The sequence below is a fragment of the Geotrypetes seraphini genome, chromosome 7 (assembly GCF_902459505.1).
Source record: "Geotrypetes seraphini chromosome 7, aGeoSer1.1, whole genome shotgun sequence".
In the NCBI taxonomy this organism is placed as follows: Eukaryota; Metazoa; Chordata; class Amphibia; order Gymnophiona; family Dermophiidae; genus Geotrypetes; species Geotrypetes seraphini.
Window position 1 is genome coordinate 47595994 of NC_047090.1, and position 26359 is coordinate 47622352.

At 43.1% G+C, this 26359-nt stretch overlaps 1 protein-coding gene across 22 annotated transcripts in view; it reads left to right on the forward strand.

The window, feature by feature from the left end:
- The window catches only part of CACNA1C (calcium voltage-gated channel subunit alpha1 C), a 1333094-nt gene that overhangs the window by 1149645 nt on the left and 157090 nt on the right, over nucleotides 1-26359 (forward strand). For all 22 annotated transcript variants that reach the window (XM_033951116.1, XM_033951118.1, XM_033951120.1 and 19 more), the window contains one exon: nucleotides 7091-7201. In XM_033951116.1, the coding sequence (XP_033807007.1) occupies nucleotides 7091-7201 (111 nt within the window). The remainder of the gene's footprint in view (nucleotides 1-7090; nucleotides 7202-26359) is intronic.

Sequence of the window (26359 nt, forward strand, 5' to 3'; positions counted from 1 at the left end):
ACATAAGTCTTAGAGTTGGATCTCCCACTTTTCATGCTGCCCATAATTGGGGATGGTATGAAGGCAGCATTCACAGCATTTGTGGGGGGAGTAGAAAGTCATGATCATCTTTCAAGGATGATGTCTACTGGCTAGATTCAGGGTTATTGATTGCAAGCTTCTGAAGGGAACCTTGGTGCCTGACCCCTGGCATAAGTCCATTACTGTATTGCCCAAACTAGGCACATTGGGAAGGGAATTATATAATGGGGGATGTGGTGAGAGCGGATAGTGTAGCTGGTTTTAAGAAAGATTTGGACAAGTTCCTGGAGGAAAAGTCCATAGTCTGTTATTGAGAAAGACATGGGGTAGGCTACTGCTTGCCCTGTATCGGTAGCATGGAGTGTTGCTGCACCTTGAGTTTTGGCCAGGTACTAGTGACCTAGATTTGCCGCCATGAGAACGGGCTACCGGGCTTGATGGACCATTGGTCTGACCCAGAACCTCCTGCTGGAGTCCACGGAACTCCCTCACCCCCCCAAAGAACATTGGCAGAAGGGATGCCTAGTCCTTTCTGCCAGAAATCCACCCCCTTGCAAAGAAAATCAGCAGGAGGGATGACTAGTCCCCCTGCCGGAACCTCCCCCTCGCAAAGAAGATTGGCAGGAGGGATTCCTAGTCCCTTCTGCTGGACCCCCCCCCCCCCAAAGCCCATGGGATGGCCTAAGGGATATGGCCAAACGGAATCTTAGGCCACTCCCAATGCATCCCAGAATGCACTTGGAGAGAGGCCTAAGATTCCAGTTGGCAGAGGGGCCTTAAGCGCCTGGCCAATCAGGGCCTTAAGCCCCTCCCTGGTGCATCCCACAATACACTGGGAAGGGGCAGGCCCGCCATTCATTGAAGGCGGTCCTGTTGGACAGTTGGGGGAAGCATCCGGCCGGCCAAACAAATTAAAACAAGGTACTTTGGGATCCCAATGGGCTTGGGGGGGAGGTTCTGGCAAGAGGGATTGAGCATACTTCCTGCCGATGATCTTAGGAAGGAGGATTCTGACAGGAGGGATTGGGCATCCTCCTGCCGGGGGATGTCCTGGGGTCTGGCGGCAGGAGAATTTGGGCACTCCTCCTGCCGATGACATTCGGGAATGGGGGGGCAGCTTCGGGGTTCCGGCAGGAGGGACTGTGCATCTCTCCTGCTGGTAGTCTTTATGGGGGAGTGGGAAGGGTCCCTGCCGCGGCAGGGAGATTCCCTTGCTGCGATCAGTTAAGCGGCCGCATCTATTTGAAATGTAAGCCAGCATTTTAGATTGCGATAACAAATGAGGACAGCTTGATACAGCCGAAGAGGCGAAACATGTCAGCAGGAATACCCAGCTGACAGAGTTCCAGCTAAGAAAGATAAGTGCTTTAAGATAAAATAGTTAAAAAAATTATGTTAAATAAATACACTAATCTACACTTAGATTTAACAAAATTTTGGGAGGATTCGCAAGATTCAATTCAGACCCCTGTCTGAATGGATCAGATAAAATTTTAATTATGAAACTCTATTTTAGAAATAGAGAGAGCAAATTTTGTGGAGATCTTTCCCGATGTCTCGCGAGAATTCGCGGGAGCCTGTAAGGAAGCCGCTCAGCACCGAGCAGCAGTGCCAAATCGCGTGCCTGCTTGTGCTGCTCAGCAGCCAGTTCGCAGTGGGTCAGGAACTCGGAAAGTTCGCTCCTGCCTGCTGCACCTCTACCAGGGATCGGTGGTAGAGGTTTGAGGCTAGGGCAGGGAGGGGGCATGGTGCAGAGTCTGGTGGCAGGAGCCGACAATAATTTTGGAAGGGAGTGTATTGTTGGCTCGAATATAAACTGGGACTCCCCACTTTTGGGCCAACTGTTTGAGTATATACAGTATATTTATTAGAGACTGTTCAGCTAATCTTTAATACATATGGAGAAGTAAGAGAGTAGGGATGTGCATTTGTTAACATGCATTTTGGGGCACTTTTACTAAAGTGTTATGTTAATCAGGTTTTCTATTTCGTCTTTATTCAGTTCAAGGTTGGATTACATTACAAGAGGTGGGTCAGTTACCCAGGAAGTTAGAATATGGGTTAGAAAATGGACTTAGCGCATTTTGATTTGGGACTTTCCCCACATGTTAAACCCCTTTTTAATGCTGCCCTAAAATAGGGTTATTTTTCTTTTTGCTGGACCTGAGCTAATTTTTCCATTAGCGCATGAGACCTGAAAAAATATAAACACAGGTGCAGATACCTCCTATTTCAGATGTATTAACCATTTAGCATGCACTAGTTGGAAGTGGAACCTGCTTGTGGTTAAGGCTACCATGCCCATTCCCCATCTATCAGTGAAAAAATGTCAGAACTGATCTAACATTTGTGCGGCACTTCATTCGCTGTTATATAAGATGTCTTATGATCCTCAGCAGGCCACCAGGCACTCAAACTTCTTTCATTGTGCCGGGCTTTATGCTCCCAATCGTCATCAGATCATCAGGTTTTATTAAATTATTTAAATACTTATATGCTTATTATTTTGTATAATCTCTTAAATACATATGTACTAAAAGTACTTAGCTGTGCAAAGACGCTTCATACGGGGGGTAGATTCACCAACATGTTTTCGCCCGTGAAATTCAAAGGGCTTTTTCAAGGCTACCACTCCCTAAAAAATAGAAAGAGAACTAGAGATAGTCAATAGAGACTTAGTTCTCTTTCTGTTTTTTAGGGAGTGGTAGCCTTGAAAAAGCCCTTTGAATTTCACGGGCGAAACATGTTGGTGAATCTACCCCCGTATGAGGCTTAACACTCTATAATTTCTTGGATCTCCCCTGGAACTCTTTTTATAAATTGGCATAATTTTGGCCACCCTCCAATTTTCAGGTACTACAGACAATTTTAATGACATGAGAATATGTTAAATAATAATTGTTATTAACAAAAACATTTGTAAGAAGCCAAACAAATATTCAAAATTGGAAGGCAAATACCCTGGAGAGGACCTGGAGTGGAGGAGTGGCCTAGTGCTTAGGGCTGCAGCCTCAGTACTGCTCCTTGTGACCGTGGCAAAGTCACTTAAAACTCCATTGCCCCAGCTTGTGAATCCATTGGAACAGATAGGGAAAAATACTTGAGTGCCTGAATGTAAACCGCTTAGGCTATAAGCAGTGTATAAATACTAAAATGAAATAAATTTTAAAAGTTCCATGCATAATGAAGATGTAATTAGAAATTAGTAAAAAGTGTCAGAAAGATACAGAAATAGATCTAGTTATCTTAGGTGCCAATGCCTGACTGAAAAGAACTTCTGTGTTGCCTATAAATATTACACCTTATGAAGTCCTTACTTGACTTTATAAAATAGGTGTAAAATAAAAATGTGAAAACACATGTTAACTAGATGGAGCTTCATAAAATTGCCCTCCGCATGCCTATTTTAATAAAGCCATAACCGCAATTATTATGGCTGTGGTCACTGCGTCGGTCGTCAGCCCCATAAACATATCATAGGTTACAATAGGCATCACTTTGTCCTCTCAGTCTTTTCTAAAATTACCGGATCTCAAAGTCCCTTCTTGAGGGCCAAAATCCAGTCGGGTTTTCAGGATTTCCCCAATGGCTATGCATTGAAAGCAGTGCATGTACATAGATCTCATGCATATTCATTGGGGAAATCCTGAAAACCCGACTGGATTGTGGCCCTCAAGGAGGAACTTTGAGACCCCTGCCTGAGGTTTTACTCGTTTCTTTTTATTCATTTTTATTAAATTGTATTTTATGTTAAGTGTTTCTGCTAAGATTCTTAACTTAGTAATTTGGTTTAACTGATTCTTTGGGGCCTGTTTGCTAAAATACACTCAGCAGTTAGCACATGCTGTTAATACGTGGGTGCAGTAACTGTTACTGTCCAGTCAAGACTGTGCATGCTGATTTGCTGCCTCATGTTATGGGGCGGGAACTGGGTGGATAATGTGTGGAGAATGGACGTGGCCAGTACATCAAGTTAGTGCATGGTATTGTACTGTGTGCTAACTGTCAAGGCTTCTGATTGCATGGGCGCACTTACCCCCCGATTCTATAAAGTCTGCCTAAAGTTAGGTGCTTTCGTCAACCTAAAAAGCAGCCGTCGATCCCATGTCAATCATGCGACGGCGCTTTATAGAGCGTCGTACCTCTGGGAAAGATAGGTGCCAGAAATGCAGGCCAGGGTTTTCCAGGCCTACATTTCCAGCACCTATCTTTATTGTGAATTATACCTACACAGGCACTTTAAAGGTTCCTAATGCCACTTCCAGCGTTAGCCACCCCCCCCCCCCCAAAGTGGTGTTACGCCATAAAGCGCCTACGTAGGTGAGATTTCAGCAACTTTTATTTAGGTTCATAGTCATAAGCGCGAGGGAAAAACGTGCGCCGACATTTGAGAGCGGACAACTGAGCGCAAGACTTCAGTGCGCTACTCTAAAAGCTTCTTTTAAAGGGCTCCGATGGGGGTGTGCGGGGGGAAACCCCCCCAAACAAACACACACTTTACTTATTAGTGTTGGGGGTGGTTTTGAGGGGGTTGTAACCCCCCATTATACAGAAAACTTAACTTTTCCAAAAAAATAGGTAAAAAGTTAAGTTTTCTGTATAAAGGGGGGTTTACACCCCCCACACCCCCAACACGGCAGCACGAACACTAATAAGTAATGTGGGGTGGGTTCCCCCCACGCCCCCCGTCGGAGCCCTTTAAAAGAAGCTTTTAGAGCGGCGCGCTGAAGTCTTGCACTCAGTTGTCCGCGCATTTGTCTCACGCGTTTTTGTCCCGTCACCTTTATGTAGGCACTTTATCTTATCATTTTAAACGGTGTTTCTCAATTAACTTAGGTACTGGTAGGGCGCCTACCAGTACCTAAGTATAGGCGCCATTTATAGAATTTCCCCCTAGTCCTTAACAGATAGGTAAAAATGGGCATGGTTGAGGTAGATCTTGAGTATGTTTTCGAGTTAAGCGCCTGTTTTTAACTTAAGCACCTAACTTAGACTTAAGCATTTAAGCCAAGAAAACCCTGGACATAATTACAGTGCGCCAAAAAGGTAGGATGCCTAGTGACACCCAAGGCCACTTAGGTGGCTCTAAATACGATTCTATACAGCTCATATAACTTTTATACAATCCTTGTCCTTCTTGAGACCGACTCTAACCTCACCAACCTCTCTGATAACATCTCATCTAGTATAACAAATCTCCAATCCTGGGCTCTCACCGTTCAAATGAAACTAAATGAGACCAAAACAAAACTACTTTGGCTTGGCCCGAAATTGGATCAGCTACCCTCCCTCATCCCACTTTCCTCTGGCACCAATCTGCAGCTTGAGCACTTTAGCAAAGTTCTGGGAATCATCATTGACTCTACATTAACGACCACATCAACTCCCTAGTAAAAAAATGCTTTTTCAATCTTCATATGCTAAGAAAAGTCAGATCCTGCTTCCACCAACAACATTTCGCTGTCCTTGTCCAATCCATCATTCTATCCAGACTCGATTACTGCAACTCCATCTATCTAAACTTAACAAAGAAAAGTCTTCTCAGACTTCAGCGGATTCAGAACACCGCAGCTAAACTAATCTTCGCAAAAGGCAAATTCGACCACGTCTCCCCGCTTCTGTCTAAGCTTCACTGGCTCCCAGTCTTCCTCAGGGTTCGCTACAAATGCACCTGTCTTACCTTCAAATCTCTTCACGGCATCCTTCCCCCCCCTCTTCCCACTATCTTGGCTCTCGAGTACTCACTCCACCAAATCTACTCAGAAATTCAAACTATCCTTCCCTTCTCTAATTGGCATCTCCCATTCAGGAAAACTTGGTACATCCCTCCTCTTCAGGATCACCGAGCTGTGGAACAGCTTTACGGCCCATTTTCGGAGTTCGACCTCCCTCCAACATTTCAGAAAACATCTGAAAACCTGGCTTTTCTCCAAAATGTAACTACACCCTCCCTCTCCATTATTCTAAGTCCCCTCTTCCCTTCCTGTTCACCAAGCCCTTCTCCCTTCCATTGGAGTTCCTTTCTTTGCTTTTAATTCCTGTAAACCGTGTCGAGCTCCACTTCCGTGGAGATGACGCGGTATATAAACTTAAGGTTTAGTTTAGTTTAGTGCTGATTTTTTAGGTAGCATATGTAGAATCGGGGCCTTAACTTTTCTTCAAGAGGGTACAAGCCAGCAGTTACCACAGAGCTCTGTATTTGAAAAAAAAACCTAAATTTCCCACCAAGTCTGCCCTTCAACCCTCCCAACTGATGAGGCTCCCATCTGCATCCTGGTCTCTGGTGGGTAGTGGGAGGGAGTGGGAATGCACCAGAAAACCCTGGATTTTAGGGGTTTTGGGGATTAGGGTCTTGAGTTTCACAGTAGGAAGAAGAGAAGTCAGAGTGCAAATTGGGAAACTGGATTATTAATTTTTTTTAATAAGTGCATTGGACTATGATAAATGCATCCAGTTAGAACAGATGCATGCACTATGCAAGAAGTCTGCCCTGACAGTTACCACAGAGGCTTTTACTCAGCGAATATTAATTTTTGCATGTAATGTGCTGTAAGTGGGAACATTTCTGCCATTTCAGTAAACAGGTGTTTTCTCTTGAGTTGCTGTCTCTTTTTGGCAACTCTTGTCATTATCTCTAGTTATTAAGCTCTTTCTCTCTTTTTTTTAAATGTTTTTATTAACAGTGTACAGCAGTACTCATACAACTTATAATAGTAATACAAACAAATTGTAAGAACCAAAAGCATTATACTCAGCAAAAACAAAATGGGAAACTGATTGCCAAATTCAACTGGCAGAAACAATGCGAGCTTTCCCCTGTCCGGAAGTGGTCCCGAATCCCCCCCCCCCCCCAAGCATGATATATGAGAAAGAACTAAGAAATACCAGATAAGGGACCCCCAAAGTATCATTGTAGTTTTTTTTAGTTGCATGGGATTTAAAATCACCGGATTCCATTCCCAACAGATCTCACTGCTTAATTCAAGAAGAAAAATGAGCAATAACAGGATGCCCAGATGACAAGCAGTTGGTTTTCCATCAAAACCTTTTTTTTTCCCTTTGTTTGCAGCATTATGGTCAAAGTTGCGACTTCAAATTTGCCATGAATATTCTTAACATGCTCTTCACAGGCCTCTTCACCGTGGAAATGGTTCTGAAACTTATCGCTTTCAAACCCAAAGTAGGTGCAATTGATTGTGAATTTTTCTGTAAAATGTATGGGTGAGTGTGTATGTGCATGACTGAATGTTGGGGGGGGGGGAAGAGAGATGGCATCGTGCAGTGAACCCATATAGCAATAACACTGAGCAGGAGCTTTCTGGACTGGAGTCTCTGTCTTTGCCCAGGTTTTGGTAGAACCTCATGAGAAAGGAGTATGATGCTTGTGTTGCTTTCCCATATATCCCAATGCAGCTTTTATGCAGGCTACATGTAGGCATTCCTATGGATGACATTTGGATGGAATTGTGGGGTGCATGCCTGCTTTCCAAACTACATTCATACCAACATAATATGCCTCGGAACAGGTGAGACCTTGAGCAAGAGCATTTTTGCTATATAGTGTTTTCCCGGTTGTTCACGGTCGGCGGTTCGTGGTCCCGGTCATTTGCGGTATTTTCTGACTGCGAACCACCAACAAGGATAGGACAGCTGGAGAGGCAGGAGAGAGCAGCCGGAGCGCCGGCGAGTGCAGGAAATCACTCGCTGTATGCTCCGATCGCCTCTTCCTGCACTAAATCGGGCCTTATCCAATCAGGAGCTGCTTTGACATGCAGGAAGAGGCGGTCGGAGCATACAGCGAGTGATTTCCTGCACTTGCCGGTGCTCCGGCTGCTCTCTCCTGCCTCTCCCGCTGCCCTCTCCAGTCTCCACCCACGAAAAACTGTATTCACGGTTTTTCAAGATTTGCGGGGGTTTCTGGAACGGAACCCCCGCAAATATCGGGGGAGTGCTGTACTGGGAATTGTAATGGGTGCCAATTCTATAAAAGGTGCTAAAATTTGCATATGCAAGTTTGTGCATGTGCCCAATTTGTGCATGCAATTTAATTGAATAATGAGAATTTCAATAATAAAGCTCACTAAGTAATAAACTTATCGAACAAAGTAGTTTTAATTAATTTCCGATAACATAGCTTGATGAATACATGTACCTAACCAAGATTGCTGCCTACCAGCTTGATATGCTAGGGTCCTATCTAAGAAGGTCTTATATCTACACCCATTAATTTTTGGATAAGCAAATAAGTAGAAGTTTCTAGTTTCTCTTGATGGTCTATGCAACACAAAATGAGGAAAAAGGTAAGCTGAAGACAATCCCAATATCAGCTTAAAGCAGATATAGGAAAATTTGAATACTACTCTTCCCTCCAAAGGCAGCCAATGAAGTAAACGATAAAATATGGTTTTTCTTTTTTTAAACCAAAAATCAATCGAACAGCTGTATTCTGAATTATCCTTAATTTCCTTAGAATTGAACAAGGCACTTATACGAGTTGCCTTCAGCTAGCTGAATATCAGCCAGCTAGTTCTAGAAGTGTAGTGCGGGTTTAGCATGCGCTAAAATCCTACGTGCGCTAAAAACGCTAGCGCACCTTAGTAAAAGGAGCCCTTAGTCAAATAATAGCTTTAAACGCTATTGCTATCCTTTAATTCTTTTGCTGGGTTGCTAATCTCTGATAGGGAAATTTTGTAACTAGAATAGGGCCCGATATTTAAAACATATTACTGTATTTTTTGCTCTATAAGACGCATCCGACCATAAGACGCACCCAGCTATAGAGGAGGAAAACCCAAGAAAAAAAAATTCCCACCGCCCTGTCCTGTATCCCCTCTGGTGGTCTAGTGGTAGGCCGGGACAGGGTCTTATAGAGCGAAAAACCCGTAGGCAGACCCCCCCGGTACCTTTTTAAAAATCTGTTGCTGAGGACGGCAGGCATTCAGAAAGCAGTGCAGGCTCAGGCAGGAGCGCAGAAAGCTTGCTCCTGACCTCCGCGCTCCTGACCTATGCACCACTAGCTGTGAAATAGGATGACAGCTGTCTAGCGAGGGAGGGATACATGCTGAACCACCAGGATGTTTTTAAAAGGTAGGGCAGTGCAGGCGGGGTGTGTTTATATTTTTTACTGTATTTATATTTTTACTGTATTTTATATTTTTTACTGTATTATTGTATTTCACTGATTGTCCAGCTCTTTTTAGTGTAAACCGCCTAGAACCTTTGGTTATGGTGGTATAAAAGAATAAAGTTATTATTTATTGAAAATCTGAGAGTTTTTTGACTAGCGCTAGCTTAACTGGCTAAATGAATTTTCAGCACTGGCTGGTTAAGTTATAACAGTGGGCAAAGATTAGGCCTTCTATTTATATGGTTTGATTTGCCTACTAAACCTAGGGGGTAGCAAATATTCAGCGGAGATAACTAGTTAACTTACGCTAAATATTCACACTTAGACGGTTAAATACTATTTAACCGGTCAGCAGCCATTTCAGAGGGGTTGTGAATGCTTTATTCATTTCTGTATACAAGTTATTGAGGCTGCTTTTTGCTCATAGCTGGTGGCCTATTATGCAGGTGGGTCTGCACCTCTTGGTTTTCTTCAAAGATACAATCTGAAATCCAGTTGGATAATGTCATCTTCAGGACAGCAGAGCCAAGTTTGTTTGAGTCAGATGACAGAAGAGATATTAAGCTTTCTAATGATGCTTTGACCTATCCATGTAATGAACAATACGAGATATTCAGTACTTGTTCAATGCTTTTAGTATGCGATCTTGGGAAAAAATTTAGCAGAACTATTAACTGTCTGTCATGGAACTCAGATAAATTTCAAAGAAACTTGGATGGCTCCCAGTACCACCCCATTATAGTATGTAAGAAGAATAAAGCTTGTAGCTTGCTTATTCTTCTTGCTGACATAATTGCATCTAAGAAGATGCTAATTCTCTCTTGCCGCAAACAACCCCCCACCTGCAGTGGGAGAGATTCCCACTCTCTCCCACTGCCAAGCGAAACAGCCGCTGCCACCCCCCTGCTGCAGGAGGGATATCAACTCTCTCCTGCTGCTAAGCAACCCTCCCCCCAGCAGCAGGAGAGATGCCCACTCTCTCCCACTGCCATACAACACCCCCTGCCTCTGACACACATCCCCTTATCTCCATGTAGATGTCTGACCAGAGAGACATGAATTCCCTCCAGCCAGCTGGCTCGCTGCTTCAAAATGGGCCTTCCTCTCCCCAGCCTTAGGCTTCCAGACCAATCAGAGCCCCAGGATGCACTGGGGAGGAGTAGGCCCATTTTGAACTGGCGGGCCAGCTGACTGGAGGGAATCCGTGTCCCTCCAGTCAGACATCTACGTGGAGGTAAGGGGGGAAAACATCAGAGGCAGGTGGGTGTTGTATGGCAGCGGGAGAGATGGGCATCTCTCCCGCTGTTGGGTGAGGAGAGTCGCTTGGTGGCAGGAGAGAGTGGTCATCTCTCCCACTGCAGGTGGGGTGGGGGGTTGTTTGCAGAGGAGACAATCAGCATCTCTCCCACTGCAAGGGAAGGTTGCCACTGCTGTGGGGGGGAGTGTATGTGGCAGGAGAGAGTGGGCATCTCTCCCACTGCAAGGGGGGGGTTGCAGTGGGAGAGAATTAGCATCTCTTCCACTGCGGGGTGGGGTGTTGTGTGGCAGCAGGAGAGAATTGGCATTTCTCCTGCTGCTTGGGGGGGGTTGTTGTGGGGGGGGGAGATTCTCATTTTTTCTGCGCATGTGCCCATTGCTATCACCAGCAATGGGCACATGCAAATTTAGCGAGTCTTTGCTATTCTCTGCCAACTTAATTTACATGAGCATTTTTTGGAGAATGACTCGCTTTTAAAAATTCGTTATCAGAACTGCTGCGATAGCAGACCATTGCTTTTTAAAATGGTTTTTTGAGAACCTAAGTCTCAATTATTTGTAATATCATTTCTGTGAGATTTGAGGGGATTCAGGAGCAGTATACAGTTCAGACATGGTTTTTGTTGTATTGCTTTTATCATTATGTATGGTTTTTATTGGACACTATTTAGGTGTAGATGCTATGTAAATTTTAAAATAAATAAAATAAAAACATGCCTAGGAGTTACAAGCATAGATTATAAAATACTAGTCTTTAAGCCCGTTACATTAACGGGTGCTAGAATAGAGTGTCTGTCTGTCTGTGTTTCTTTATCTCTCTCTCCTTGGCCACTGTCTGTGTCCTTCTGTCTCCCTCCCCCACCCCCGAGCAAAGCTGTCTGCCCCAGCACACACCTCCCACCCAAAGCAGCCCCTTTTCCCTCTCCCTATCTCTCCATGGCCCCTTCTGTCTCCTCCCAGCACACCCCTCCCCCAAAGCAGCCCCCTTTCCTTCTTCCCCCAGAGTAAAACTGTCTGTCCCCAGCACACCTCCCCCCCAAAGCAGCCATCTTTCCCTCTCCCTATCTCTCCATGGCCCCTTGTCTTCCCCCCAGAGTAAAACTGTCTGTCCCCAGCACACCTCCCCCCCAAAGCAGCCCCCTTTCCCTCTCCCTATCTCTCCATGGCCCCTTTCCCTCTCCCTCTAGCCCCCTGAATTAATTCCCCCTGCTTACCCTCCCTCCATCCTGGCATCTTCTGGCCTGCTCCTCTTCAAAGCAGGCCGCGATCATTGTGACTGGCCCCAGCGAACTTCGTAGGCTGCTCCCCAACCCAGAAGCACCCTCCACCCTGACGCGATCCCGTGCGTCAGAGGGAACGTGCCACCGAGGCCAGAAAGCGGCCCGCGAGGCCCGCCAAAGCCGGCCACGATCGCAGGCTGCCCCATAGAGGAGGATCAGCGGCAGCGACTGTAGCGGTGAGCGAGGGCGGGAGGTATGGTTCAGCTTGCTTCGGGTTGGTGAGGTGAGGGCAGGAGGTCTGTTGAGCTTCCTTCGGGTTGGTGAGGGCGGGAGAAGGGGAGTGGCCAGAGTGATCATTGGCCGGGTTCTAAAATGGAACACGGCCACGGATCACACACCACGGCCGCAGTAATCACGCTTTTTTAAAAGCGCATGCGCCACTAACCTTTTATTATATAGGACTAGGGTAGGGATTATGTGCCTAGCTGCCTACAGGTAGATATGAGCACTTACCCCGGCCTTTGACATGGCATATGTGCTTGCACCTAAGTTAGGTAGAAAACTGCAAACCTATGCTACTTTTCTATAATGGCAGTTCCTTGGAACTGCTGCCATTGAATTCATACTCAGCATGCATCGTCCCGGTGCCTAAATTTCAGCACCATTTATTGAATTTTTACGGAAGGAAAGGGCAGAGGGACCCCCAGTTCATGAATGACTTTGGAGAGTGAGAGGAGGAAGCCTGCCTCATGGGGTAGAATCAAAGGATCGAGAAGTGTTTCTACTATCCAGTGAAGTAGAATTTCTGAGGAAACTGGCTGTGTGGAATTTTGAATGAAAAAAAAACAACAGAAGTGAAAATGTAAATGGAGTAGTCTGTCTTCTAGAGGGGCTGCAAGATTATACACAGATCAGTGTTTGAAGACGTCATGCTGTATTATATTTACGCAAGAGGAAATACATTCTCTAATTTAAGAAAGTGCAGAATGTGGTACAGTGCTGTGACTTAAAAGCTTTCCAGTCTTCCAGTGATGGATGGTATTGCAGAGTAACAGAATTTAGTATAGTAAGCTCCCAGATTGTTACACAGGCTGGTGAGTCAGTGACTGCAGGAAATGATGTGCGACTGTTGGCTGATGGAGGAGCTTTCAGTTCCTTCTATCCCAGCCCCTCCCAGGCAGAGTCACCTCAGAAAGTAATCTCGATCACAGAAAAGCTTTCACTTTCTCCAGTCTCAGCCATTTCCAGCTGATAAATTTAAAGAAATGATGAAAAAGATTTCATCCTTTCCTTTCTCTGCCTCTTCCAACAGGAGTCTCTTCAGAAACCTTTGCTTGAGTAATGGTTGCACGGAAATCCACAAGCCTTCTTGATCCACCCCTTTCTTAGACAGAGTCGATATTCAGCAGGACATATCCATGTAAAAATGTCTCCTTCCTGGATAACTGCCATTGAATGGATCCATATCTGGATTTTCTGTGCCATTATCTGGATAATGTTGCAGCATATCTGGTCAGACGTCCTCAGTACTACTCAAGTAATGCCAGGACGATCCAGGGCCAGAGCTTGGCTGGAGTCAGGAGATACCCAGTTAGCAATATTTGGATTATCATCCAGTTAAATACCTGGATTAAGTTAGAACAGAAAAAGTTTGCCCTCTCTTTTTATCCGGTTATCTGTCAGATCTGAATATTGTAGCATTGGCCAACCTATATCCAGTTATTCAGTGGTGGCCAGTATCTCGATACTGGTTCTGAATATCTGTGAATAAAATGCCTGCAGTGCAGGGGGTAGACAAATAGTTTCAAAAGACATTTCCTTAGGTAAAATAGTGCTTCTTAAAGGGAAAAAAAATGCATGGAGGCTCACCATCAAACATGAAAACAAGAGAATTGACCCAATGATCTCCACAGACAAATCCAAGAAGAATCAAAAAGCAGTGTAGAGAAATGATGTTCCTAAGATGGACTCGGCTTTTTGGCACACAGCTTTTACAAATCAATTTATTTCCTAGCATTTTTATCCACATATCTTTACCTTAGAACTTCATAGGGACCCCTGAAGAAGACATTCTGTCAAAACACAGACCGAGGATTACGAAGAACGACTTAAGAGACTGGGGTTGTTCACTCTTGAGAAGAGGAGACTGCGAGGGGATCTGATCGAGACTTTCAAAATACTGAAAGGAATCAACAAAATAGAACGGGAATAACAGTTATTTACAATGTCCAATGTGACACGTACTAGAGGGCATGGACTGAAGCTGAGGGGGGACAAGTTCAGGACAAATAACAGGAAGTTCTGTTTCACGCAATGAGTGGTGGACATCTGGAATGCTCTCCCAGAAGAGGTAATTGCGGAATCCACCATTCTAGGATTTAAGGGTAAGCTAGATGTACATCTCCTTATGAGTGGCATAGAGTGATATGGGTAAGGGTAAACTAGATTTGCATCTCCTTATGAGAAGCGTAGAGTGATATGGGGACTAAAACTATGCCAGGTACACCTGGTGGGGCCTCCGCATGTGCGGATCGCCGGACTTGATGGACCTAAGGTCTGATTCAGAGATGACAATTCTTATGTTCTTATGTGTTGGGTCCAGGGTCCAAAGCTTTTCAGCGGAGATGACAATTCTTATGTTCTCATGTGTTGGGTCCAGGGTCCAAAGCTTTTCAGCAGACTGTGTCCTAGAGGTTTTTCTGTGGTTTGCCAAGTTTTAATATTATTTTAATATTAATTAAGTCCATTTCAGGAACATCATTTCTCCACATTGTTTTTTGTTTCTTTCACCAACAAACATGTACATATGCCAGTGGTAGGAGGCATACTTGGGGGCAGAGCTGAGGCAATTTGGGAAAAAAATGCACATACTCTTGGGATTTCAAAAATATGTGATTTTCAAACTGACATCGAAATCCACTTGGGGACAAATGATCTGGCCAAAAATGGTTCATTTGAAGCAGAGAGAGCTCTCCATATGTTCTGAAGTCTTTGGTACAGACTGTAGCCTTTTCTGAAGTACTATCTATTTATGGAAAGAGAGAGGTAACACTTCATAATATAGAGAGGTTCAATAAGTGACTATTGATATGGCTTCGGGAAATCTATTGTTATTTATAGGATAATCAGCATAAAATTTGTTTTACTTCTTGGGATCTTGGCAGGTACTTGTGACCAGGCTTGGCCACTGTTGGAAACAGGATACTGGGCTTGATGGACCTTCGGTCTGTCTCAGTATGGCAATTCTTATGTTCCACTGTAAGGATGGCCTACACCTTTGTATGGTAGGAAGGAGGATCTTTGGTGAGAAATTCAGACAATATGTTACTAGGAATTTAAACCAGAGTGTGGGGGTGACAAATGGAAGCAGGTGAGATCAAGAAGTCACCCTTAGATAATGAAAAAATGCAGCCACAATGGGGGAGATAATGTTAACACCATCATCAACAAATGAGAAGGGGAGAGTGGGCCAAACACTATTTCCAATGCAATAAGTGAGACATTCTAGACAAGTGGGTTGTGTCCCCATGGCCACGTGCCATCTGCAGAAGGAATCCACTCTGGATTTTTTTTCTATGTGCCTCTGCTGTACTTCATTGGCACTCCACATAGTTTTTCCCTTCAGTATTCATGCTAGGAGTGTGTTTGTACTGCTCTCTCCATTTTATTATTTTATTCAGGGTTTTTTCATCCCTTGTTCGGGGTTTCTAGTGCTCAGAGCCATTTTTCAGCTCTGCCTGCATTGAGATCACACAAACTTTGGTTTGCAACTGACAGGGCAATCCTTAGTGGTACCTGTTAGCCAGCCTGCATTTGCTTCACAGGGCCTTGGGGCCGTCCCCATCTTTCTCCTTCTGCCGAACGAAAGTTCAAGGGCAGGCTGTTGGGCATCCATAAGAGACTCGGCATCTTCTCACCTCTGCCCATCCCTGAGCACATGCATCGGTCTACAGGGGTAGAGGTGCAGTCGTGCATAGGGTCTGACTGGCAGCCCGAAGATCAAGACCATTTGGGCACTAAAGTCCCTGTTCTAATTGAAGGCTAGGATTCAGGAAACTGCTGCTTTATGGCTGAAGTTTTACAAACTGGGGAATGAAAGACCTCCCATATCCAGCATGTCTACCAGGGCTCAGCACCTGCCTGCCTGACACCCCTTTGGGATCGGCAGATCTGTAAGTCTGTTCCAATTTAACATTCAAATTATGCTGACTATATGTAAGATTGAAGAAGAGAAGTTGTTTTAAAGAGAGAGAGGACTCTTCATAGAGCCTCATCTACTGAGAGTAAAGTGAAACACTGTAGAGGAAAAGTGTAAATATTTTCTAAGGCTTCTGCATTGTTACTGCCTCTGCTTAATGTTCTAAGAATTTTTATATTGTCAAGTTTCAAGTTTATTAAAAAAAATTTTTAAACACTTAATAAAATTTCTAAGCGGTGAACAATATAAAATTACATAAAAACAGATACTAGATACAACCAAAACATCTTGTTTAGGTATCACAATGATTGTCGCTTCCGTAAACGTCCCAATGGCTTTTCCAAGTGATGCCATGTGATCAAAAAACTTTTGTAGGAACGGTGCCAATGTTGATTTTTCCAATATAATTCCCTACTGCGTAAAACTGCTGCACACTCTGTGTTTGTTCAAGCGGCCCACTATTATGCAGACAACAACAAATCGGGCCACCTGTTGGCATCTTACCTGAAACATAGGAGGGAGCATACAACTATCACCAGTTTGACTAGATCGGATGATACTGCCCTCTCCACTACAGCTGAGATATTAGACGAATTCAAAAAGTTCTATGAGGTCTTGTATACGTCTGAATCACAAAATGATGATGATCCATGTGCATTTCTTGGAAAAATTTCTTTGCCTCTTTTACCTGAGTCAGATCACAATAAGTTCTATTCTCCCATGTCAGCTACTGAAATTATTGATACTATCAACAGCATGGCAACAAATAAAGCACCGGTACCGGATGGCTTCACTGTCGAGTTCTATCAAATCTTCAAATCAACATTGGCACCGTTCCTATAACCAAAACATCTTAATAAAACAAGTAATAAGACAAATGGACTTACTTCAAACAATAGGAAAGAAAGGGAAGAACTACAATTGTAAAAGAGAAAGTGAAACAAAAAAGGAAAATACAATAGGTTAGGGTAAAAAGCGATAAAATTGTTTGTTTGTTTTTGTCCTTAAGAGGACAAAAGTGAAAGAAAAATTAAATAGTCACAAGATTTAGAAAAGAAAAAGGGACCCGATGACGAGCTGACATGTAAAACTTAAGAGCAATGAAATTTGATTGAGCTCTAAGTGGTGCCGCTGAGGATCCTATAAAGTAGCTATATATATAAGGGTTGTACGAAAAATAGTGTACAAGATTACTACTATTTGGATGACCAACTGAGTTATTATCCAGAGGCATCCTGGAACAAAAATGTGTTTAATTTTGATTTGAATTGTTTTTTTTCGGATTCACTGCGCAGGATGATTGGGCAGTGAATTCCAGAGAGTAGGGGCAGTGACAGCAAAGTTATTGGAACGCAACGTGTTGATTAATCTTAAGGAAGGTATGATGAGAAGATTTTGTGACATTGAACAAAGCGATTTTAAAGAATTATAAGGAATTAAAAGTCTGTAAATAAACTCCGGTTGATTATTTAGTCTTGTTGTAAAGGTTAAAGATTTTATAACTAATTCTATGTTCAACGGGTAACCAATGTGCGCTGAATAGGAGAGGGTGAGACATGATCGTATTTCTTAGCGCCGCAAATGAACTTGCGTTTTGCAAGTTCTTCAGTAAATCGGTTCAGAGCACACCCAACACTGTGACCTGAGTTTTTGTGTAGAAGGAGTATGCAGTGGCCCAAATATTGTGTACTCGGCCATCTTTCATGTGCATACGAGGTGAACACCTGGAGTAACATTGGAAGGTCATGGCTCAGGACGGGAGGTTGGGATATAAATCAACATAAATAAATATTAACCTCAGTCCCCACTGAAAAATCAGAACCAATGCTAGGAAGTTCTTCTTCACCCAGAGGGTGGTGGACACCTGGAATGCGCTTCCAGAGAGTGTGATAGGACAGAGTACGGTATTGGGGTTCAAGAAAGGATTGGATGATTTCCTGAAGAAAATGGGGATAGAAGGATATAGATAGAGGATTACTATACAGGTCCTGGACCTGATGGGCCGCCGCGTGAGCAGACTGCTGGGCGTGATGGACCTCTAGTCTGACCCAGCGGAGGCACTGCTTATGTTCTTATGAGTGGCAAAAATATGCTATTTAAGTATGGTCTCATTTTATGCAATGAGATCATGAAGGGCATAGAGAAAAAGTGGAGAGGGACAGATTCTTCAAACTCTCGAAAACTACAAGAACGAGAGGGCATTCAGAAAAATTAAGAGGGGACAGATTCAGAACCAATGCTAGGAAGTTCTTCTTCACCCAGAGGGTGGTGGACACCTGGAATGCGCTTCCAGAGGCTGTGATAGGACAGAGTACGGTTTTGGGGTTCAAGAAGGGATTAGACGATTTCCTGAAGAAAAAGGGGATAGAAGGATATAGATAGAGGATTACTATACAGGTCCTGGACCTGATGGGCCGCTGCGTGAGCGGCTTGCTGAGCGTGATGGACCTCTGGTCTGACCCAGCAGAGGCACTGCTTATGTTCTTATGAGCTGTGTGACTGTTTTGTACCATGTGCAGAACTGCTCCAATTTTCTGTTAGGGAGAAACAGTGATCTCCTGATAGCAGCCAAGCATATATAGCTAATTTCTGTGAGATATTCTTATGAAAGTGAGTGTTAGATAAGGTTAAGGGAGAGAGATAGCTGCAGCTAGAATAGTGAAAATAGTCTTGTATGATTCACAGCTGTAATGTGCCTCAGCTAAAGTAATGTCGGCAGAGGCAATGGGTGTCCTGCTAACACTTACATAAGAGGATTGTAAAATTAAATAGGAACAGCATCTAAACTAAACTAAAACTTAAGTTTATAGACCCGGTCATCTCCAACAAAATGAAGCTGTACACCAGTGTTTCTCAACTTCTTCAAGCCAAGTACCCCCTAAGCCTAACAAATACCAACCAAGGTACCCCCGCCCAAGCTCCACCCCAGACTTGCCCAAGCTCCGCCCCTGACCCCACCCCATAATAATAGTACTAATTGTAATGCAATTTCTTCCATTCATTTTTCATATACACACAATATAATCTTATTAATACATAATGGTAACCATAAAATTAAAAAAAAAAAAACAAAAAAACACAATGCATAGAAAATGTTAATTATTTATATTTGGTGGGGGGGGGTGTTTCCAAAGAGGTAAAGCCAGATGACTTTAAAATATGCAATCAGTAACAACTATAGAAAAAATAGACAAATATAGTGCAAAATATAGACAGCAGATATAAATTCACAAAATTGACACATTTTGATCACTAAATTGAAAATTAAATTATTTTTCCTACCTTTGTTGTCTGGTGATTTCATGAGTCTCTGGTTACATTTCCAATATTTCTTTCTTTCTGCCTCCTGCACGCTTCCTCTCCTCCAGACCCCATTCCCTTCCCCAACCAGCATCTCTCTTGGTCCCTCCATTTCTTCCTCTCTCCTCCACCCCTCACTGTCCATCTGTCTTGAGAGATCCAGACATCTCTCCTACCCCTCTACTGCCATATCCAACATTTCTCCCTCTCTCATCCCCCGGATCACGTGCAGCATTTTTCACCACTGCCCACCGCATGTTGAGAAACACTGCTGTACACCAAACTTGCTGGAAGAATTTCCATATTTGTGCAACATTGGGCTCCTTTTACAAAGGTACGCTAGTGGTTTTAGCGTGCACTTAGCATGCGCTAAAATGCCCCTCGCATTAGCCGCTACCGCCTCCTTTTAAGCATGCGGTAGTTTTTCGGCTAGGGCGCGCTAATCGTGTGCATGCACTAAAAGCATTAGCACACCTTCGTAAAAGGAGCCCATTGTAACACTTTTGCTTCATGCAGACTAGTATTTAAAAGACATTCAAGTCACTATTAATTTTATAATAACTATATAACTCTACACTGTCGTCATGGATGAGTATAGTAATAGCTGTTAGAATCAATTCTTTAATATGTAAAATTAATTCACACTGTGTAAAAAGCCTGGTTGGATGTATGATCTCACTCACAACAGTGCCTGCAGCAGTGCCACACAGTTATAAATGAACACAGTATCCCCTCACAATAGGGAAAAAAAAAACCAACAACCAGAGCACGCCTGTGAAGTGGAATATGCAAAGCTGCTAGAATTCACAACTTTGCACTTGTGGTAATAATTTATGTGGAAAGTCCAAAGGGCACCTATTTTAATCGTATAGTAGTTTATAAAAGCAATAGGAACCCAGAACCAGTCCTTGTAGCAGAAAAATGAACACCTGCTCTGAAGATGGTGTAAATTTGTGCACGTATTCTGCTCATGCGTTTCATAAATTATGCAGAAGCATTGCAGCATTGGCTCTACTCTGCCCAAACGACAACCCTGGGAATGCCTATAGGCAAAAATACTTGGTGCATTAGTCCTGTGTTCCAAAATTAAGTATTGTGAATTTTTGATGCAGGAATGACTATCGGCCTCTTTTACAAAGCCGCGCTAGCGGCCCCAAAGACCATAGAGATTTAAAGGGCTTCGGGTCTGTTGCCGCGCGGCTTTATAAAAGAGGCCCTATGTTTCTCTGTTATCTGCTAGAGAGTTTGTACAGAAAAAATAATCAGTAGTCCTCATCTGGGTAAAGGTTGCATTGATAAAGTATTAGAAGGAATGTGTTGAAAGCAGCTCATCAACCAAGTCAACCTGTTTTTTCTATGTATACCCGCCCAAATCTGGAACTTTGGCCTTCTACAAGGGGGTGCTGAAAAGTTCTCAGCCCAATAGGAAGAGAATGACGTGGATATGGTTTAATCAATGATCTGAAACAATGTCAAAAACATAGAATTTAGTTTCTGAAGATTGGCACTTAATGAAATAACATTCTTTTCAGCTACAGTGGCAAAATAACGCTCAGAATTTAGGAAGTTGGTTGTTTGGGCTGAGAACTTTTCAGCACTCCCTTGTACGTAATAAAAGGACAATCATGCCCTTGTGACATCACTGATGAGATTGGCTCTTATTGGTGGAATGAGGCATTATGACTGAAAGTCTTCACACTGTGAGGGGGTGCTGAAAAGTTCTCAGCCCAGCCAAGAAGAGAATGACCTGGATATGGTTCCATCAATGATCTGAAACAAGGTCAAAAGATAGAATTTTGTTTCTGCAAATTGGCACTTAACAGAATAAGATAACACTCTTTTCAGTTACAGTGGCGAAATAACGCTCAGAATTTAGGAAGTTGGTTGGCTGCACAAAAAACTTTTCAGCACTCCCAAGTATAGGGCAATCAAGCCCTTCTGACATCACTGTTGAGGTTGGCTCTTATTGGTGGACTAAGGCATTATGACATCACACTGAAACGCTTCACACTACCAGTGGATGCTGAAAAGTTCTCAGCCCAACCAAGAAGAGAATGACCTGGATACGGTGCCATCAATGATCTGAAACAAGGTCAAAAGATAGAATTTTGTTTCTGCAAATTGGCACTTAATCCAATAAGATGACGTTCTTTTCAGCTACAGAGGCAAAATAACGCTCAGAATTTAGGAAGTTGGTTGGTTGGGCTCAGAACTTTTCAGCACCCCTTCGTATGAAACTGGAACATGATAGAAATAGCAGAGAATGAACATTTGCTAGAATTGTTATAAAACGTAAGTCCTTCTTGAGCAGTGGTCTCAAACTCAAACCCTTTGCAGGGCCATATTTTGGATTTGTAGGTACTTGGAGGGCCTCAGAAAAAAATAGTTAATGTCTTCTTAAAGAAATGACAATTTTGCATGAGGTAAAACTCTTTATAGTTTATAAATCTTTCCTTTCGGCTAAGTCTTAATAATAATATTGTAATTTATAGCTAAAGAGACATATGATCAAGAAACTTTTATTTTACTTTTGTGATTATGATAAACATACCGAGGGCCTCAAAATAGTACCTGGCGGGCCGCATGTGGCCTCCGGGCCACGAGTTTGAGACCACTGTTCTTGAGCAACTTCAAATGTGTTTTTGATGCTAGTAAGTTACAATCGGTTAAATAGCACTTATCCCACTCAGCTATTTCTAATGACTATTTGCCCTTAGCACCTAAAACTTAGCCAACTGTATTGTGTAATAGAACTGACCAGTCAAGTTTAGTGGCCAAATCAGGACACACAAAGAGCAGGGCTATCTTTCACCATTATAAACTGGACAGAAGTCAATATTGACTTAGCTGGCTAAGATTAAACCAGCCAGAAATAAATTGGATATTCAATAACGGTCATCAGAAACGGCATGGCATTGAATATCCGGTGACGGGATAAAAGCGTGTGAGACTTCAGCGCGCCAATATTGAAGTTCAGACAATTCGGCACAAGACCCCAGCATGCCACCTAAAAAGTAACTTTTAAAGAGCTATGACAGGAGGTGTGGGGGGAAACCCCCCACTTTACTTCATACTCTTCGTGCTGCTGTTGGAGGGGGCTTGGGGGGTGCAATCCCCCACATTATAGAGAAAACTTAACTTTTTCCTAAAAAATCGGGAAAAAGTTAAGTTTACTCTATAATGGAGGGTTCCAACCCCCCAACCAACCCCCCCCCCACACACACACGGCAGCGCGAAGAATATGAAATAAACTGGGGGGGGTTCCCCACTTACACCCTGCGTCGAAGCTCTTTAAAAGTCACTTTTTAGGTGGCCCGCTGGGGTCTTGCGCTGATTTGTCTACGCTGCACTGTCAGCGTGCCGAAGTCCCACGCACGTATGACTATGAACCGAATATCCAAGCACCAACCATAGGAGTTTGCTAGCCAGCCTCCCTCCCACAGTCTGAATATTGGCCCAACGAGTTTTCATCCTTTGGTGTTTTGAGTATTTTTTCACTAGTCTTTCATTTACTAGACTACCTAGCTCCATTGTTGGTCACTCTCACTGACCATGGAGCATGGACAAGGTTAAATGTTTTGGCTGATCAAAGTGAAACTGTTCATGGATGAAAGGCAACAGCAAGACATGAGAGGCCATTTGAAATCTTAAGGGAGCAAACCTAAAATAATGAATATTACAATTCTGATTGGTGGATACTGGATGGTTTTGACAACTGGGGAAATAATTTGACATGATGTTGTTCAATCAGATCTTTATGAGAATAATTCTGTAAAATGACACCTAGATTTAAGTGCCTATTTGAAGCATATTCTATTTAAAAAATCAGTTGCCTACTTTGCTTTGTACTGAATAAAGGGACAACATCCGCATAGCTTAAAACTCTTTCCCAAGCCTTTTGATTAGAGAATGACACAGTGACTGTTTCCTGCCGAAACAGGGATGAAAAAAACCTGGTTACCGCAGAGCAGTGAATGGCCTTGTCCCTGCAGTCAATTGAGGGAAAGCGAGCAAAATACTTATCTCCGATCACACATTCCGGAAGCCCCCTCCCTCCTTCTTCCCAATCGCTGCAGTCCGGGCATCTCCCTCCCTCCCTTCGCTGGCGATTTTCATTATCTCCGAGAAGCACAAGCCTTTAAACAAGCCATATGCGGCTGCCTGAAACTTCTCCTCTGATGCATATGGAAACAGGAAGTTGCATCAGAGGAGAAGTTTCTAGCAGCCACACGCAACTTCAGAAAAGGCTCTGGCTGCTTGGAGAGAGAAAAATAAAAATTGCCAGAGAAGGGAAAGGGAAGAGAGGGAGAGAGGTAGATACTCAGACTGCAGTGGGTGGGATGGAGGGAGGGGGCTGCTGGACCATTCGAAGGGTGCTGAAAGGAAGTGGAGAGGGGGTGAGAGGAACAGATGCTGAAGGGAAATGGGGAAGAGAGAGTGGGGAGAAGACACTGAAGGAAAGTGGGTAGGAGAGAGAGGGGAGAAGACGCTGAAGGGAACTGGATGGAAGGAAAGGATAATGAAAAAAAAAGGTACATGCTAGATTGGGAAGACAGATACCAGATCTGAGGGGAGGAAAGGAGGAGAGAGATGCTAAAAACCACCTGGGGGAGGGAAGTGAAAATTAAGTGGATAACCTTTCCCAACCTCTTGTTTCATTACCTATCCCTTTTTATTTGTTTATGAATTGTATTTAATTCTCTTTTTTTTTCTCCTGCCTTTTTCAAACATATTATTTTATTAAAATTAGTACTAATTGTCTTGTTTTTTATTTTTTATTTTAACCTAATTTTTAACTAAATGTAAATCACATTGGATTTGAATTTTGCGATCAAATCAAATATTTTAAATAAACTTGAAACTTGAAGGAAAGATGGAAGGGAAGAAGACAGAGATGCCAGACTATGGGAGGAGAAGATGGAAGAAGATGGGTGCCAGACCAATGTGTAGGGAGGGGGGAGGGAGAGATGGAAGGGAGAGGCACAGTAGCAGAGCTGGTGCAATATGGAAAATGCAGAGAGAAGGCAGATAGTGGATGGAAGGAATAGAATGAGGAAAGCAGAAACCAGACAACAAAGGTAGAAAAAAAATGTCTATTTCTTTTCTTTTTTTTTTTTTGCATTAGGATAAAGTAGTATATTAGTTGTGTTGATAAACATTTATAAACAATGCCCTGCCAGCTAAAGATCTCTTTCTCTAGTTTGGCAGCCAGAACTGTGATTTATAAAATGACAATTGTACAGAATATTGTTTGTTTTTATACTTTAATAAAATAAGTTCAGTATAAAACTATTCGAGGCTTGTGCAGATGGGCTCAGATGGTTTGAGGGAACAGGAACTGAGCTCACGGGGACGGGACGGGGGACAAATTTTTTTCCCTGTGTCATTCTCTACTTCTGATCCTCCTCCCAGTGAGCAGGCCCCCTCTGATCCCCCTTCCCAAATGAACAGGCCCTTTCCAATCCCCTTTCCTCCCTGTAAAATGATCCCCTACCCACCCACATCACTCTAGACCCTCCCCAGGCCTACCTGATATGCCTGGTGGTCGAGTGAGGGCACTGGGAGCAAGAGCAACAAGGAAAGTGCCTACTTTTCTTTTCAGAATACTAGCAAAGTAGTTGAAAGAAAGCCAGTCATCATTTACTTTGATTCTATGAAGCCAAAATTCAAATCATTTAATTTAACTATCCCAAAGTTTTCTGATTAAGGCCTATACTTACTAAGCCTCACTCAACACACATTTTATTTATCTTGTGGCTTTCTCTGAGTGAGGTTCACTAGTTATTGATATTGTAGAGTCATGAAATGGTTAACTGTTATTTGAAATACTGCTCTGGCCTACATAGTTAGAAACAGTGTACAATCTATTGATATCATCTGCTTGAAATGTATGTCCCTGCCTTACCACATTGTATGCTAAATAGATAAGAGTTTGAGCCATGATGTACCCTGCCCTCCTGAGCATGTAACATTTAGAACTGCAAGGCTTAGATAAGCAGATAAATGAACTAGCTTCCTATAGGACTATAATTTGTATCCCTGAACCTATCATAAGTGCTGGCTTAGGACCAATAATAATTGTAGAAAGTTATAGAAGTAACAAATGAAAATTGTAGTTTTTCCATTTATTAGTTTGCATATGCGTGGTGAAAAGGGCATAAAAGTCCGTGCATTTCCTGTTTCTAACACTCTTGTAAGCAGGCTGTTCACTGCACAATGGTCCGGCATGCTGTAAATAAACCTCTTGTACCTTCTTCACGCTTCTGTCTTTGTGTGTCCAAGTGACCTTTCAATATATCTCTCTAGCAGAAAACATGAGCTCTTCATGGCACAGATAGTTCACTGCCCAAGCTTACAGTAGATATCATGCATCAGGCCTTTTTGAGAAGTCAACTAGATGCCATATAAGCAATCATCACACCTGATCATAGAAAGAGCTTTCTTTCCATTCTTGACTGATACAACCTTCATGGAAATGTAGAAGAGAGTAATGGAAATGTGAAAAATATTGAACTTATTGTGACTTTCACAAAAAGATAAATCACAAGAGGAAAGAGATTGACCTTTGGTTTTGTACTTTTTACAAGAGGTTAGAAATTTAGATAAAATATTTTAGAGAGTTTGGGGCCTTAATGACAAAGCTAGCTCTACTTGTTTGAGAAGAAACAGACATAGTGCTAGATGTAAAAATAAAATCAAATGAAAGTTGGTATCTCCTTTGAGCAAAAGCATGTAATTCTAGGATATGAAGCATCACATCAGAGGTTATAACAGTCGCTTAATTACCATCAGTATTTACTGATAAACTCATTAGAGACAAGGGCCTGAAGTTGCGGGTCACAAAGAAGAGAAGACATAACAGACTTGCAGAGGAGAGTGGCATGGCTGTAGCCAGCTCTCAAGAAGAGGAGATCAACTATTATGAAAAAGCAAGAAGACTTCACTGCATTCATAGATTTTAACTGGTGAGGAGGTGGACAGTTTTCCCCAGTGCATAGATATGAGTAGGCCTGGATGGACCATGTCCATTCCTACCCACACAGACACACATACCACCACCACTTTGTATCTAGGCCCACAGAAGCAGCAGCCGTTGCACAGGCCAATGTAAGGAGACATGAAAGCAGCATCAACATCCATACTGCCTACTGCTCAGCCATGTATAAGAATGCCCTTAACTGTTTCTTCATCTTTGGGATGGGGGTCTTTTGGATTGCTTCCCCATCCCCTTCTGAA